Raw genomic sequence first — 12,319 nt, 5'->3', positions numbered from 1 at the left:
CACATGCTGAAAAAGAAATTGCCCAGGACTTAGCGTGTGTATGTGGGACATGTAGGAGTGAAGGCCAAATGGCCAGTGGAGACAAGTGTTCTCTCTTGCCGATCAACCTCTCTGCTTAAAATATACATTGAGCAGAAGGAGAGTTTCATCTGCAGCAGACACAAAACATCAACAGTTGAGAGGGGCTCACTTTACTTTGTAGAAGTCAAACATCTTGACTCTGAGGAAGTCAAGCATCACCTTTCTCTTTTGTAGCCCATAAAAAAAATCTTATTTACTTCCTTGATGAAAATTATAATATTACTGGGATCAGTCTCCTGGAGCTGTGGGGGGATAAAAGTGTGGCATTGCAGCTCATGGAAGTGATTCTGAATCCTGGTTTATTAGTTCAGCCTGCTGTCCTGTCCTAGAGCCCTACCTGGTCTTGGCATCTCCTGCTGAAAATCCTTATTACCACCTTCTTTCCCACCATAAAAAAAGAAATGGAGACTGTGAGCCTTGTTTTGAAGCTGAAAGACTGTCATCATCCCCAGTTCAGGAAAAAACATGTGTGGGAAAAATAGCGTGTAGGTGCGTTCAACTGTGTGACGCCAAGGCTAGAGGCAAATCAGATCAGCACGGCTAGAAATGTGACAAGGTATAATTACCATGGGATGACTTCTCGATTTCACTGTTGATTTTTTTTATTAGAACTCTAAATAAAAGTGACAGGAAGAGGGATGCCGTGCCTCGCACCCCAGTGCTGTGTGTGCCCTCCCTGCCCTGGGTGCTGACCAGCAGCCAAGCCCCGGTGCCAGCGCAGCCCTGACGCTGCTCCAGGCTCAGCGGGCTGCGTGCCCGCGGCTGCTCGGGGCAGGTGGAGATTTCAGCACAGCCCTTCCCAGCCTGCTGTGCTCCCTTGCCTTCAGTGCAGGGCAGCCCAGGGCTCGGAGTTGTCCTCGGCTCCCAAAACAAAGAGTCACTCCCAGAAGACCTTTGATCCAAAGGGCAATCAGCACCTATGTTTCAGCATAGGGTTTTGGGGGTATATACTGGGAAGGGATCAGCCCAGTTTGTGTTTTAGCCATGTGCTGAGTGCAAATTTGTGTGAACACACAACCTGCAGGGTGCCCAAACCCCTCTCCTTCTGGCAGAACAGCCTCTCCCCACAGACTCTCATTTCGCCCTTGGGTCTTGGCAACAATATTCACAACTTGCAGGTCTGATGACAGAATAGTTCTTAGGAGAACAGACAACTGAATGCCAGGTTTTTATAATAACCAGATGCCCAGTTTAATACTACAGACTCCTGATAAAGAATACTTTGCTCCTGAGCTTTGCATGCAGGCTTTAGAGGCAGTAGATCTGTCCTCGTTGTCACCACCCACCTTGTTACCACAATATCCATCCAGGCAGACCTTTGTGACCATCTCTCAAGCTCTGTACCTCTTGACCTGGTGAGTAGAAGCGAGGTGCATTAGAAAAAGCATGGCCAGCGGGTGCAGGGAGCTGATCCTGCCCCTCTGCTCGGGCTGGTGAGGCCCATCGGGAGTGCTGGGCCCAGCGCTGGGCTCCCCAGTCACGGGAGACGGGGAGCTGCTGGGGAGGGCCCAGCGGGGGCTGCGGAGCTGGTGAGGGGCCTGGAGCACCTCCCTGGTGAGGAGAGGCTGGCAGAGCTGGGGCTGTGGAGCTGGAGAAGGCCGAGGGGGGTCTCACCCGTGCGTACCAACACCTTAAGGGTGGGTGGCAGGAGGACGGGGCCGGGCTCCTTCCAGTGGTGCCCAGCGACAGGACCGGGGGCAACGGGCACAAACTGCAACACGGGAAGCTCCAGCTGAATATGAGGAAAAATGTATTTATTTTACTTACGTACGTAGGCTGGATGGGATCCACCTGAAGGCAGTGAGGGAGCTGCCAGAGGAGCTCGCTAAGCCACTCTCCACCATTTATCAACAGTCCTGGCAAACTGGAGAGGTCCCAGAAGACTGGAGGTCAGCCAGTGCGATGGCCATCTACAAGAAGGGCAGGAAGGAGGATCTGGGGAACTACAGGCCTGTCAGCTTGACCTCGGTGCCAGGGAGGGTTGTGGAGCAGATCATCCTGAGCACCATCATGGGGCATGTGCAGGACAACTGGGGGATCAGGCTCAACCAGCACGGGGTTATGAAAGGCAGGTCCTGCCTGACTAACCTGATCTCTTCCTACAGCAAACTGACCCACCTAATGGATGAGGGAAAGGCTGTGGGTGTTGTCTACCTGGACCTTCGTAAAGCCTTTGACACCATCTCCCGCAGCATTCTCCTGGAGAAACTGGCTGTTCATGGCTTGGACTGGTGCACTCTCTATGCTGGGTAAAAGCTAACGGGACAGCTGAGCCCAAGGAGTGGTGGCGAATGGAGTTACATCCAGCTGGTGGCCAGTCACAAGTGGTGTTCCCCAGGGCACAGTATTGGGCCCAGTCCTGTTTAATAGCTTTATTGATGACTTGGACAAGGGGACTGAGTGCACCCTCAGTCACCTTGCAGATGGCACCGAGTTGGGTGGGAGTGTTGATCTGCTGGAGCACAGGCAGGCTCTGCAGGGGGATCTGGGCAGCCTGGACCGATGGGCCAGGGCCAGCTGTATGAGGTTCAACACGGCTCAGTGCCGGGTCCTGCACTCGGGTCACACCAACCCCACGCGGCGCTACAGGCTGGGGAAGGGGGGCTGGGGAGTGCCTGGTGGAAAAGGACCTGGGGGTGCTGGCTGACAGCCAGGTGGACACGAGCCAGCAGTGTGGCCAGGTTGGGCCGACCGCACCCTGGCTTGTATCAGAAACAGTGTGGCCAGCGGGGCAAGGGCAGTGATCGCCCCTCTTTTGCTTTACCTGTTAAACTGTCTTTATCTCAGCCCACAGGTTTTTTCACTTCTACCCTTTCAATTCTCTCCCCCATCCCACTGGGGGGGAGAGACAAGCAGCTGCACGGGGCTTGCTGCCAGCTGGGTTTAAGGCATGGCAGATGGGGAGAGGTGGCAGTTAGAGGCTGCCCCGATAAACCCCACGCGCTCAGCCTGGGGGACCCAGGGGATGCAGGAGGGGAGCTCCAGGGCAAAACCTTTACCCGCTGTTGGCAGAGGGTAAGGAAGGGGTAGACACTGGCAGCTGATGCCTGTCAGACTCCTCTGAGTCTTTGAAGAGGACAGGAATTCCTGCCCAGAAAGGATTTCCTGGCAATGCAAGTGCCTTGTTAGATGTTCCCAACGCCTCTCTCAGTCCTCTGGGGTGTTCATGGCTTCGTATCTTACAGGCTCTCGGCTGCTCATGTTCACTGATTCTAAACCACGTTGCCAAGATGCGCTCTTTTTAAATCGTGGGTTACCTTTTTGTGTCAAACACATTCGTGTGCCTTTTGTGAAAGCGACTGACAGTACCTGTGATCTCTCCTACACTTCACAGAAGCACAGAACGACTTTTCCAAGACCACAGCCTGGCTCTCACCTTTTGCCATTATCAACAGCTCTGACTTCAGGGGGTGCAAGGTTTGGCCTCTCAGATCCATTAATTATTCCCAGCTTTGTTTTTTTAAAATTTGACTACACAGGAACTCAACATACTTCACTCTTCATCAGGTAAGGGTCCCAGCTTGAAGGATGCTAGCCTGTAAAGTGCGAAAGCAGGAGATGATGCTCGACCCTTCAGCCTCTCTCCAGATCTTCCTTACAGTTTTGCCAGCACTGTTGCTCCTCAGAGCACACCGGCTGGGCTGGCCCTGGTGCCAGACGTGGTCAGAGCCAGGCTCTTTGACAAAGCCGCAAAGGCCGTTACCTGTAGTTATCGCAGCTGCTCTCTTACACCATAGTGAACACTGATCGAAGGTGCAAAGTTAGCTTACATTACCCTTTCCCTTTTCCCAAGAAGGCTAATTCTGGAGAGACAGAATAATGATCCAAAGCTAGCATGCATGTTTTCATCATGAACAAACAAATCTAGGATTGTCTGGACGATGTGAAGTCCCTGTGCACATTGAATTGCTTACCCCTGGGCACGCACTTTGTTCTGATCTTTCTGTTCCTCTTTCTTTCTTTCTTTCATCAGTCTCCATTTAAGTGCTTTATCCACTTGCCAGGAATTGTCTCATCCTCAGATATTGCTGTATTTGTGGTTTTTTTCAGGTCTTTAACTTTTTAACATTTTATTTTCCTGGGCTCCTGCTCCTTAAGAGTGGAGAATATCTTTTTGAGATTTCACATACAAAGTGAAATGTGTTTTCAGCCATAGCAACTCCTATTGCAGCTTTATATACACACCAAGGTATGCCCAAGCTTTCATTTCTATTTTAAACATTACATCAGGCAGTGAACCTTTCTGCCTCTATAGTTATTCCAGCAAAGACGTCTTCCCCCTTTTTTGGTCCTACCTCTGAGCGGGGAGATAACCAAGAACTTGCAGCTACACATAACATACTTTTTTCCCTTTTAAATACCACTTTATTTTTTAGAGTTTGCAAAACTACTTTTATGTCTAGAAACTAAAGCACTGTCTTTCCAAACAGAAATGCTCAAAGCTACTCCTATACCCACGCAGTTAGCCTCTTGGAAATTCAAATTTCAGTGGCATTTTGGAATTGACTCGTTTCTGGTTTTGCTTTTGATATGCTGATGTCCTTTTCTACTTTTTTACATTGTGTTTTCCAAACACAATCCACTGTAGATTACCTTATTTTCACTGTAGAAGGCCACCCTGGTTCTGCTCAGCAGGGTACAGAACTTTTACCACTTCCCCAAGTCTGTCATTTTCTAAGCACCACAAGGTCAGGATAACCTAGGAGCCTTTTTTTATTCCCTTTAGGACCTCTGACTCGGAGATCCCAAGTCTCTCAGTATTCCTTGACCTCAGAATCTCAAAGCTCTCACAAATGATTCAAAGGGGCTTCCTTATCTTTTTAAATTCTTCTTGAAAACTGCTCCTTGATCCTGGCAAAAGGGTTTTCTGGCACATCTGTCTTTGTGCCTACCAAGCCAGCTCACATCAGTTAGTACCTGCAAGGTCAGTGCTCCCCCCAGACACGAGAGGTAGGAGAGGACAGAAGGATGCTCTGTGATCCAATCTGGAGAACTGCAATATGATAATCAGAGTGGAGAGACTTTTGTTCTTATCCTTTACTTGTTTCAAAGGTGGTGTCTGCAGTCACTTTTACTATGAACATGCTTCATTTTGAAACCATTGAGGCTATTGGAAATATCCCACAGAACATATGACCGTAAGACACACTGCTGTTTAATGTTAGACTCCTAAGTTCCCACTGAGAAAATCCTTCAGACACGGCTCAGTTTTCAAGGAGAGAAACCCTTCACCTACTGTTCCTAAGAGGAAGGATGAACTGCGGCCAAGATGTTCAACAACAAGCCCAGGATGCATCAGGCAGCTCACAACAGACTGAGGACACACTCCTGCTGGCAGTGCCCGTGCTTAGAGGGGAGAGATGATCATCTTTTATGTCCTTCTCTGCTGTGGTAAGTGCACACTGAAGCAAATATATGTTGCTGCCAGAACACTGCTCCTCTCCACAGACCTCACGCTACTTTTTGACAAACGCAGACTTCACCCCTACAAAGGAAGCCCGAAAATGTCACAGCCAATGCCCCGGGGTCTGTGGCAGCAGAATTACTTCTTCACGTTGCATGAACAAGTTGTTCTGCAGCAAATCAGTTCCCCGCCGCGGAGCTGGTCCTGGAGGGGCTGAGCAGCCCACGTCACGGCTGGCTCGGTGCAAACCCAGCGAGGCCTTGGCAAGGCTTCCGCACTCAGGTGCCGGAGCTGAAGTGCTCCGAGGGCTTGGATCTGAGGCAGAGCGTGGATTTCACGCGTTCCCTCGGGCTCCTCAGATGGCCTTTCTGCCTTTGAGGGCAGGCCCTGCTCCCACGGGCAACAGTGGGAACAAAGCCTCGAGGTGCCGGCACGGCGCTGCCCCGGGACACCGAGCCTGGCGTGGGGGAGGCGCTCCCACGGCCGCCAGGCAGAGGGGGGCCAGGGAGCTCAGCACCCACTGGAAGGCTCCCAGCACCTCACGTGGAAGGGGACCAGGGACAGCAGCGGGCAGCCAGCCAGTGGATGCCTGCGGAGAGCACCGTGAAGCAACAGCCTTCGCAGGTCTGCCATCTGGGGCAGCCCAGGAAACGCTTCTGGGTCCAGGCACTGGGTCTTGCCTTTCTTCCTGCGGGGAATCAAAGAATTGGAGGAGAAATCAAAACTGCAAAGGAATATCAGAACAGAGATAACATCTGAACGAGGAGACCTTCTCCAACAGGTAGGCGACCAAGGCATGGAAAGTGTGAAGAGATGGGAAGTCTATTGCTCCTGTGACACCATCCCTGTCTAGACTGTGAATGGAGAAGGACGGAAAGGGCATTCCCTTAAAAAATGTAATTAAGTGAGACATAACTGTCAGTTCACTGGAGTGAATTCAGTTTGGGTAATGTGAACAGTGGAGAAGTGAAAACCTTTGGCTGGGTGCCCAAGGGAGGGGAGGAGAGGAGATAAGATATGAGGTAGGCAATGAAAGGGATGCAGAAGAGTAGAAACAGGTTAGAGGTGATACAGCTTGTCCTCTGTGTCCTATTTTTCCCATTCCAGTGGCTTGGAAGCGTGCGACAAAGCTGACAAAACAGCCCGCAACAAAAAGACTGATACACCAGAACCGCTTTTCAGTTATAAGCTTTTTCTTTTTTAGAATTCAAGCTTACACAGTTATCTATGCCCACTATATTCATAATTACATTTTAATATCTGCATACAAAAGCTATGTAAAAATTATTTTCTTCCCCCAAATATACAAATTCCTCTTTAGATAGTTTAAAACATTTGTGATCACAGATTTTTTTTTAATATATTTTAGGCTGAAAAAATATTACCAATCTAGCATAACTCTTAACACTGTTTGCAAAAAAATACATCATCCAAGGTACTTTGTTTTTTACTGTATGGTGTAATGTTTGCCTTACCCTCAGGGCATGAAACTGATATAAAAAAAATAAACAGAATAAGCAAACCCCACAAACCACATAGACAAAGAAGTCCTCCCAACCAACATCATAAAAACAAATAAACAATCCAAACCACCCTTCTCTTCAAAAAAATTATGAATGACTAATTTGATGTATTTATGAGCAAACTAAAACTGAAGAGTGCTAAGGAAGTAGGAAAAGAGAAAAAGAAATTACAGTATGTCAGCTAGTTCATGCCCTGATACTATCTTTACCAACATTAAATGTGTAATTAAATAAAGTGTCTTTTAATGTTTTACATTGTGCTCAGTAATTTACATAAATTTAATCTACATCCGGGTGCCGATGCAGATTTACATTTGATTGTCTTGTGCATAAACAAGGTTAGCTTTTAAAGAAGGTAAACTGTGCAATGGACAGTCACAAACAACTTATTACCTGCACAATATTGCTTTTTGAAGGCGACATCAGTCAATGTGGATACACACAAATAATGCATACTGTTTGCATTTGCTAACACCTATACTAAAACTTTGTGATAAGGCCAAACCTTTTTTTTTTGTTTTTAATTTTAAAGCAAAAATATACCATAGTAAAAAAAATGTGCTCACACCGTTTTGAGTCTTTAAGTGGAAAATAAATCTCTATCACACTAGAATAAAATCGTCTCTATAAAATTTAAATACGGATCACTTCATTGCTGTATCAAAAGGAAACGTCTGGCAATCATTTCCAGATGATCACAATAACAAGACACATTAAGAGGTCCTGTCACCTCTTCCTTTGTGAAAGATAAATGTTGAACACCTTCAATTCTCTCACAGTGAGAGGAATACGTTCCTTGGTTGTGGATTTTGATTCTGTCAATGAAAAAGGTTTAGCCTTAGGAATGCTGGCTACATCTCAAAACCCTAAGATTGATTTTTATAATTTATGATTCATGCAGCAAGAAGTCAATATGACACATACAGGTTAGAGTTCCATAGCATAAAAATACATCACTAGCGATGACATGCTCTGCTTGTGATCAACAGCCCTGTCTTGGCAGATTTCGGACATAAATGGTCTTTCTGGACAGTTTTTTCCTCTTTCTGATGCCTACCTCTGAAGAAGCAAGCAGTCTGCTCAAGGATGATTTCGGACCTTGGAGGTCTAACTCTAACATCTACATTTTGGCAGAATGTAAACAAAAATCATTATCACACACTATATATGTAATTATAAATATCATAACTTAACTGAGATTACACATGAAATGAGTATCTAAATGCACGTGTTACTCAGGGCAAAACCACGAATGGTGACAATCAGGTTTGACAGGAAGAATCTTCCATGTAGAACGACACAAACCACAGAGCAAACGTGAGAGTTATGTGGCACCATCAGAAATGAGACTCCGAAGTGCACGTTTACTATTTCACACAGAAGGCCGGCTACTACAAAGGCTGCTGGCTGCAGTCCTGATGTCCTGCCGCTCAGATGGTCAACCCAGCAGCTCAATCCTACAATGGCTTGAGATCACTGATAGTTAAAAGCAAGTATGTCTTTGCAGAACCAAGGTCAGTATCCATTGGTAAGAGTCTGCAAGAGCATCCTCATGTGATCTAGTTGTGCTCTCATGATCACATAAAGCAGGAGTTTTACTGAGGGAGTAAATGAAGTCACACAAAGTAAGACTGATAGGAGATCAGAGGCCATTAGATGCCAGTACATCAAATCTGTCAAACTAAGAGCTTGGCCTTAGTTTTCGATTGAGGAATACCACTAATCCCGCTCTGTTGATCAGTGCCAGACTCCAACTTAATCTAAAAAGCTCGGAAAGTGTGTCCTTTCTGCTTAGAGTACTGCCAAACCTGTCAAAAGTTGGTTGCCTGATTTTAGGCACTTGAGTGCACCTGCAATCACCTAAGGAAGGAGGCCTGATTTTCTGAACCCTGATTAAGCCCAACTCCAAACTGCATCAGCATCTTGGTAAGCCAGGCCATTAGCTCAGATGCCTAAATGCGGCTTACATCTATTTATTATGCAAGCTGTTACAGAATGTTGTAAGTTGCCATGGTAGACCTTGGGGAACAAGATCCTGTATGAGCAAAGATTTTTAAAGCAGCCAGTGTACAAAGCATTAATTCTCAGCACTGATTCAAACTGCAGTTCTGTCCAGGGTGTTTCAAGTTTCATCTCTTGCTGCTTCCCCAAGTTAATCCAGTAATTCTCACATTTTTTTCTAACTTCTGAGCTTTATTTACTTTTTGATTTATGCAGTCTTGACAATCCCAAGTGTTCAAAAGCCAGCTACGAGTGTCCCAATAATTACAAGCTAAGTCACTGTTGCACAGTGACTTCCCATCTAAATAATGAACACTTAGGCTACTGATTTTCCTCATAGCTCAAAGAATAAGAATTGTTGACCTTAATGACAGACAGAACCTCTCAAGCAGCAGCACAACTCCAGGAACTGAAGCCCTGAAAAATACATGAATTATTACGGACCTTGTAGTGAGATCATTGTGAATACTACTAGGAGAAATGTGGTGTTTTTTCTCCTGGGTCTCATCTGCATCATAGCGAAAAGCTTGTATGCTAATTCAAGCTTAGATTTAGCAAACAGGTGAGATACTTGCACGGGCTTCAGGGGGAACTGCTGGCTCAGATCCGTGGCAGAACAGAACTCCAAAAGACATGCTCTTTTTCTTTGCAAGCCACTGTGGGTATAGATGCACGTAACGGATCAGCTGGTTTTTTGCTTTCCCTATATGCTACCAGCCCTCTACCAAGCCACCCCCAAATCAGGTATCTAGCACTCTTTACTGACTATGGATGCTGCTCATCTGAGATTCTGCATGAGTGCATGTGAGTTCATCACATTATCTGGCCCCTTGTTCCAAAAGCTAGAAAATTTCTAACTCATCCCTAAGACACAGTGCTCTACAAGGAATCTGGATAGATTGATGTTGTTAACACATATGCTTCAAGATGGAAGAAACACAGCCCACAACAGAGGTTCTTCAACTTCAGCAAACATGTAAGAACGAATTTCCAATAGTCTGCCTTCCTTGCTACCTGCAAAAAAACCCTAAACAACCCGTTGTGTTTTGCGTTCTCACAAAACTACGGGTACAAACCCTTAAGTGATAACATCGCTGCTCACAACTCATCAGAGGTGCATATGGTATCAAAGAATAAGGAGAACAAGATTCCCTGAAAACATAGCCAATAGCACTCCACATGCTTTAATGATGTAGGGGAAGAGGGCTGGAAAGAATTTAACCCCTGACACACACATACTGTGTTCCACCTACAAGATACGTTTTCCTGAGTATCATGTTTTCATGAGGGGGTAAACACCTACTGTACGGGACTAGATATAGGCCATGAGCTTTGAAAGTCGACACATCCACCATAACAATGCCCACTGACTTGCCAGGCAAATATATCAATAAATAGCAGAGAAAGAAACCGGTACAAATGAATGCACAACACGAAAGAACGTGGGGTATGAAGAAGTGCAAATATGTGAACTAAGTCTCTGGTTCCCAGGAAGAACAGAAGGATGCTTTTGATGTATCATACAAATTAAGGAAATGGTTTAATACCAAGTTTATGAAATCCAGGGACAACACCCCTGAATGGAGATGGATGACAGAGAGGAACCTCTACCTATAATGCCCTCATCACCGGCCTCCAAACATTCCAGGACTGTGAGTACTGGCTTGCAGATTTCGGCAGCAGGACATCCTGTCATTGCTCGGTTCGGTTCCTGCTAGTGCAGTTAGTTGAAATAAATTAAAGGAATCAAGAGAGAATCTAGCCAAACAAAACACATACAGACACCAAGGAGGGAGAACCTAGCTGATCAACACACATAAATGCACACAGGCACAGGAGAGGGTGAGAGGAGAGTGAGACGAGAAAAATATGGAAATATGTTTAAGACATCTGCTGAAGATTTGTAATTATATATATATAAAATTATATATATACGTGCATATAAACTTTATATATATATATATATATAAACCCCAAAAGATTACTGCCAAGCAACACTGTTTGTATTACTGGGATAAAGCTGTACAGTCTTGAGTGTCATAAATAACACGGTTGTTTTCCGTCCCATCTGAAGGTCACCCTGTATGTTTCGTTCTCCTTTTCATCATTCTGTGAGCATTCATATCCCTGAATAACTTGGAGGAAAGCCTGCTATCCTGACAGGAGCCTTCTCCCTCAGAGTGACAAATGCTCCACACACCTCAGAAAAAGCAGACCTCTCCACTCCGAGGAAAAGCACCTCAGAGGATCAAATTCCCCTCCTTACCTTCCAGTGAAGTTACGTGGAGTTCAAATGTAGTAAAAACTGAAGTATCTTAATTTCTTATACACATGGAAAAAAAAAAAAAGAGTCAATCCCTTCTAACACTCTGCATTATTTTAAGTACTTGATTTATGGGGCACAGTTAAACTGTTGAACTGCATCTGCCTGAACAATCCTCAGATAATGATGGGATCATGGATCATAATGGTGATTGTTACAATAGAAACAACCATGAAGACTAGAAATTTCATCTCATGAATTGGTCACTTGTGCCCTGCAAAATGAGGTAAAAGACTAAACAAAATTGCCAGGGTCAAATTAACAATAGCCGTTTCAATTTGGAGGCCAATTTATTTTCTGCCACTTCAATTTCTCTCCCGTATTTTCCAAGCAATGATGTGTGTGAGCTGGTGACCATGCAAAAGTGCTGGTGAATGAGATTGGCCTGTTTCTATTTTCACTGTTAAGCTGTCAAAGCATTCACATCAAAGGACTGAAGAACAAATTGCAATAGTCACAAGTACCCGCATTAAAGGGATGTTTTCATCCATGTGTACACACAACTGCCCCCCAGCAACCCCAAAAGAAAACCCTAACAAAAACCCAACCCCACCTCAAGAAACAGAAGAGCACGAAAGAAGAACAAACAGAGGTGAGAAGAGCCGGGCAACGGGATGAAATGACAGCCAGTAGTGCGACGGGGGTGCGGAGAACCGCTCTGGTCTCTCTAATCCTCAAACACTTCCAGGAACAACGGAGGGAAGAGTTCTGTGGGGCACTCCACCTTCATGTGCAGGAAGCGGCTGGCATGGCAGGCGCCGATCATTCGCAGGTCTGTCACTTTCATCAGCAGTTTTGGCCAAAAGTGTGCAACATGGTGTTTTCTGTAATTAATGTAGTGTTCGAATGCCAGGAGGAAACCCTCTTGACACTTTTCTATCCTCTCAACACAAACAAGGCCTGGGCGATCTGTAGATACAAAGAAGCAGAATTATAGTTATTACTTAATTAACAAATTCCTGACCATAAATCAGGAAAGACAGGATG

The 12,319-nt window shown here is 45.8% G+C and overlaps 1 protein-coding gene across 14 annotated transcripts in view; it reads right to left on the bottom strand.

Annotated features, from left to right (window-relative positions):
- Positions 1-6,657: 6,657 nt before the first annotated feature.
- Positions 6,658-12,319, bottom strand: part of THRB (thyroid hormone receptor beta) — a 181,541-nt gene continuing 175,879 nt past the window's right edge. For all 14 annotated transcript variants that reach the window (XM_080385057.1, XM_080385050.1, XM_080385061.1 and 11 more), the window contains one exon: positions 6,658-12,241. In XM_080385057.1, coding sequence (XP_080241183.1) covers positions 12,000-12,241 — 242 coding nt within the window. In that variant the 3' untranslated portion in view covers positions 6,658-11,999. The remainder of the gene's footprint in view (positions 12,242-12,319) is intronic.

The sequence above is a fragment of the Falco punctatus genome, assembly GCF_963210335.1.
Source record: "Falco punctatus genome assembly, chromosome: 4".
NCBI lineage: Eukaryota > Metazoa > Chordata > Aves > Falconiformes > Falconidae > Falco > Falco punctatus.
The sequence above is the reverse complement of the archived record's forward strand: the minus strand, read 5'-3'. Positions and strand labels throughout refer to the sequence as shown.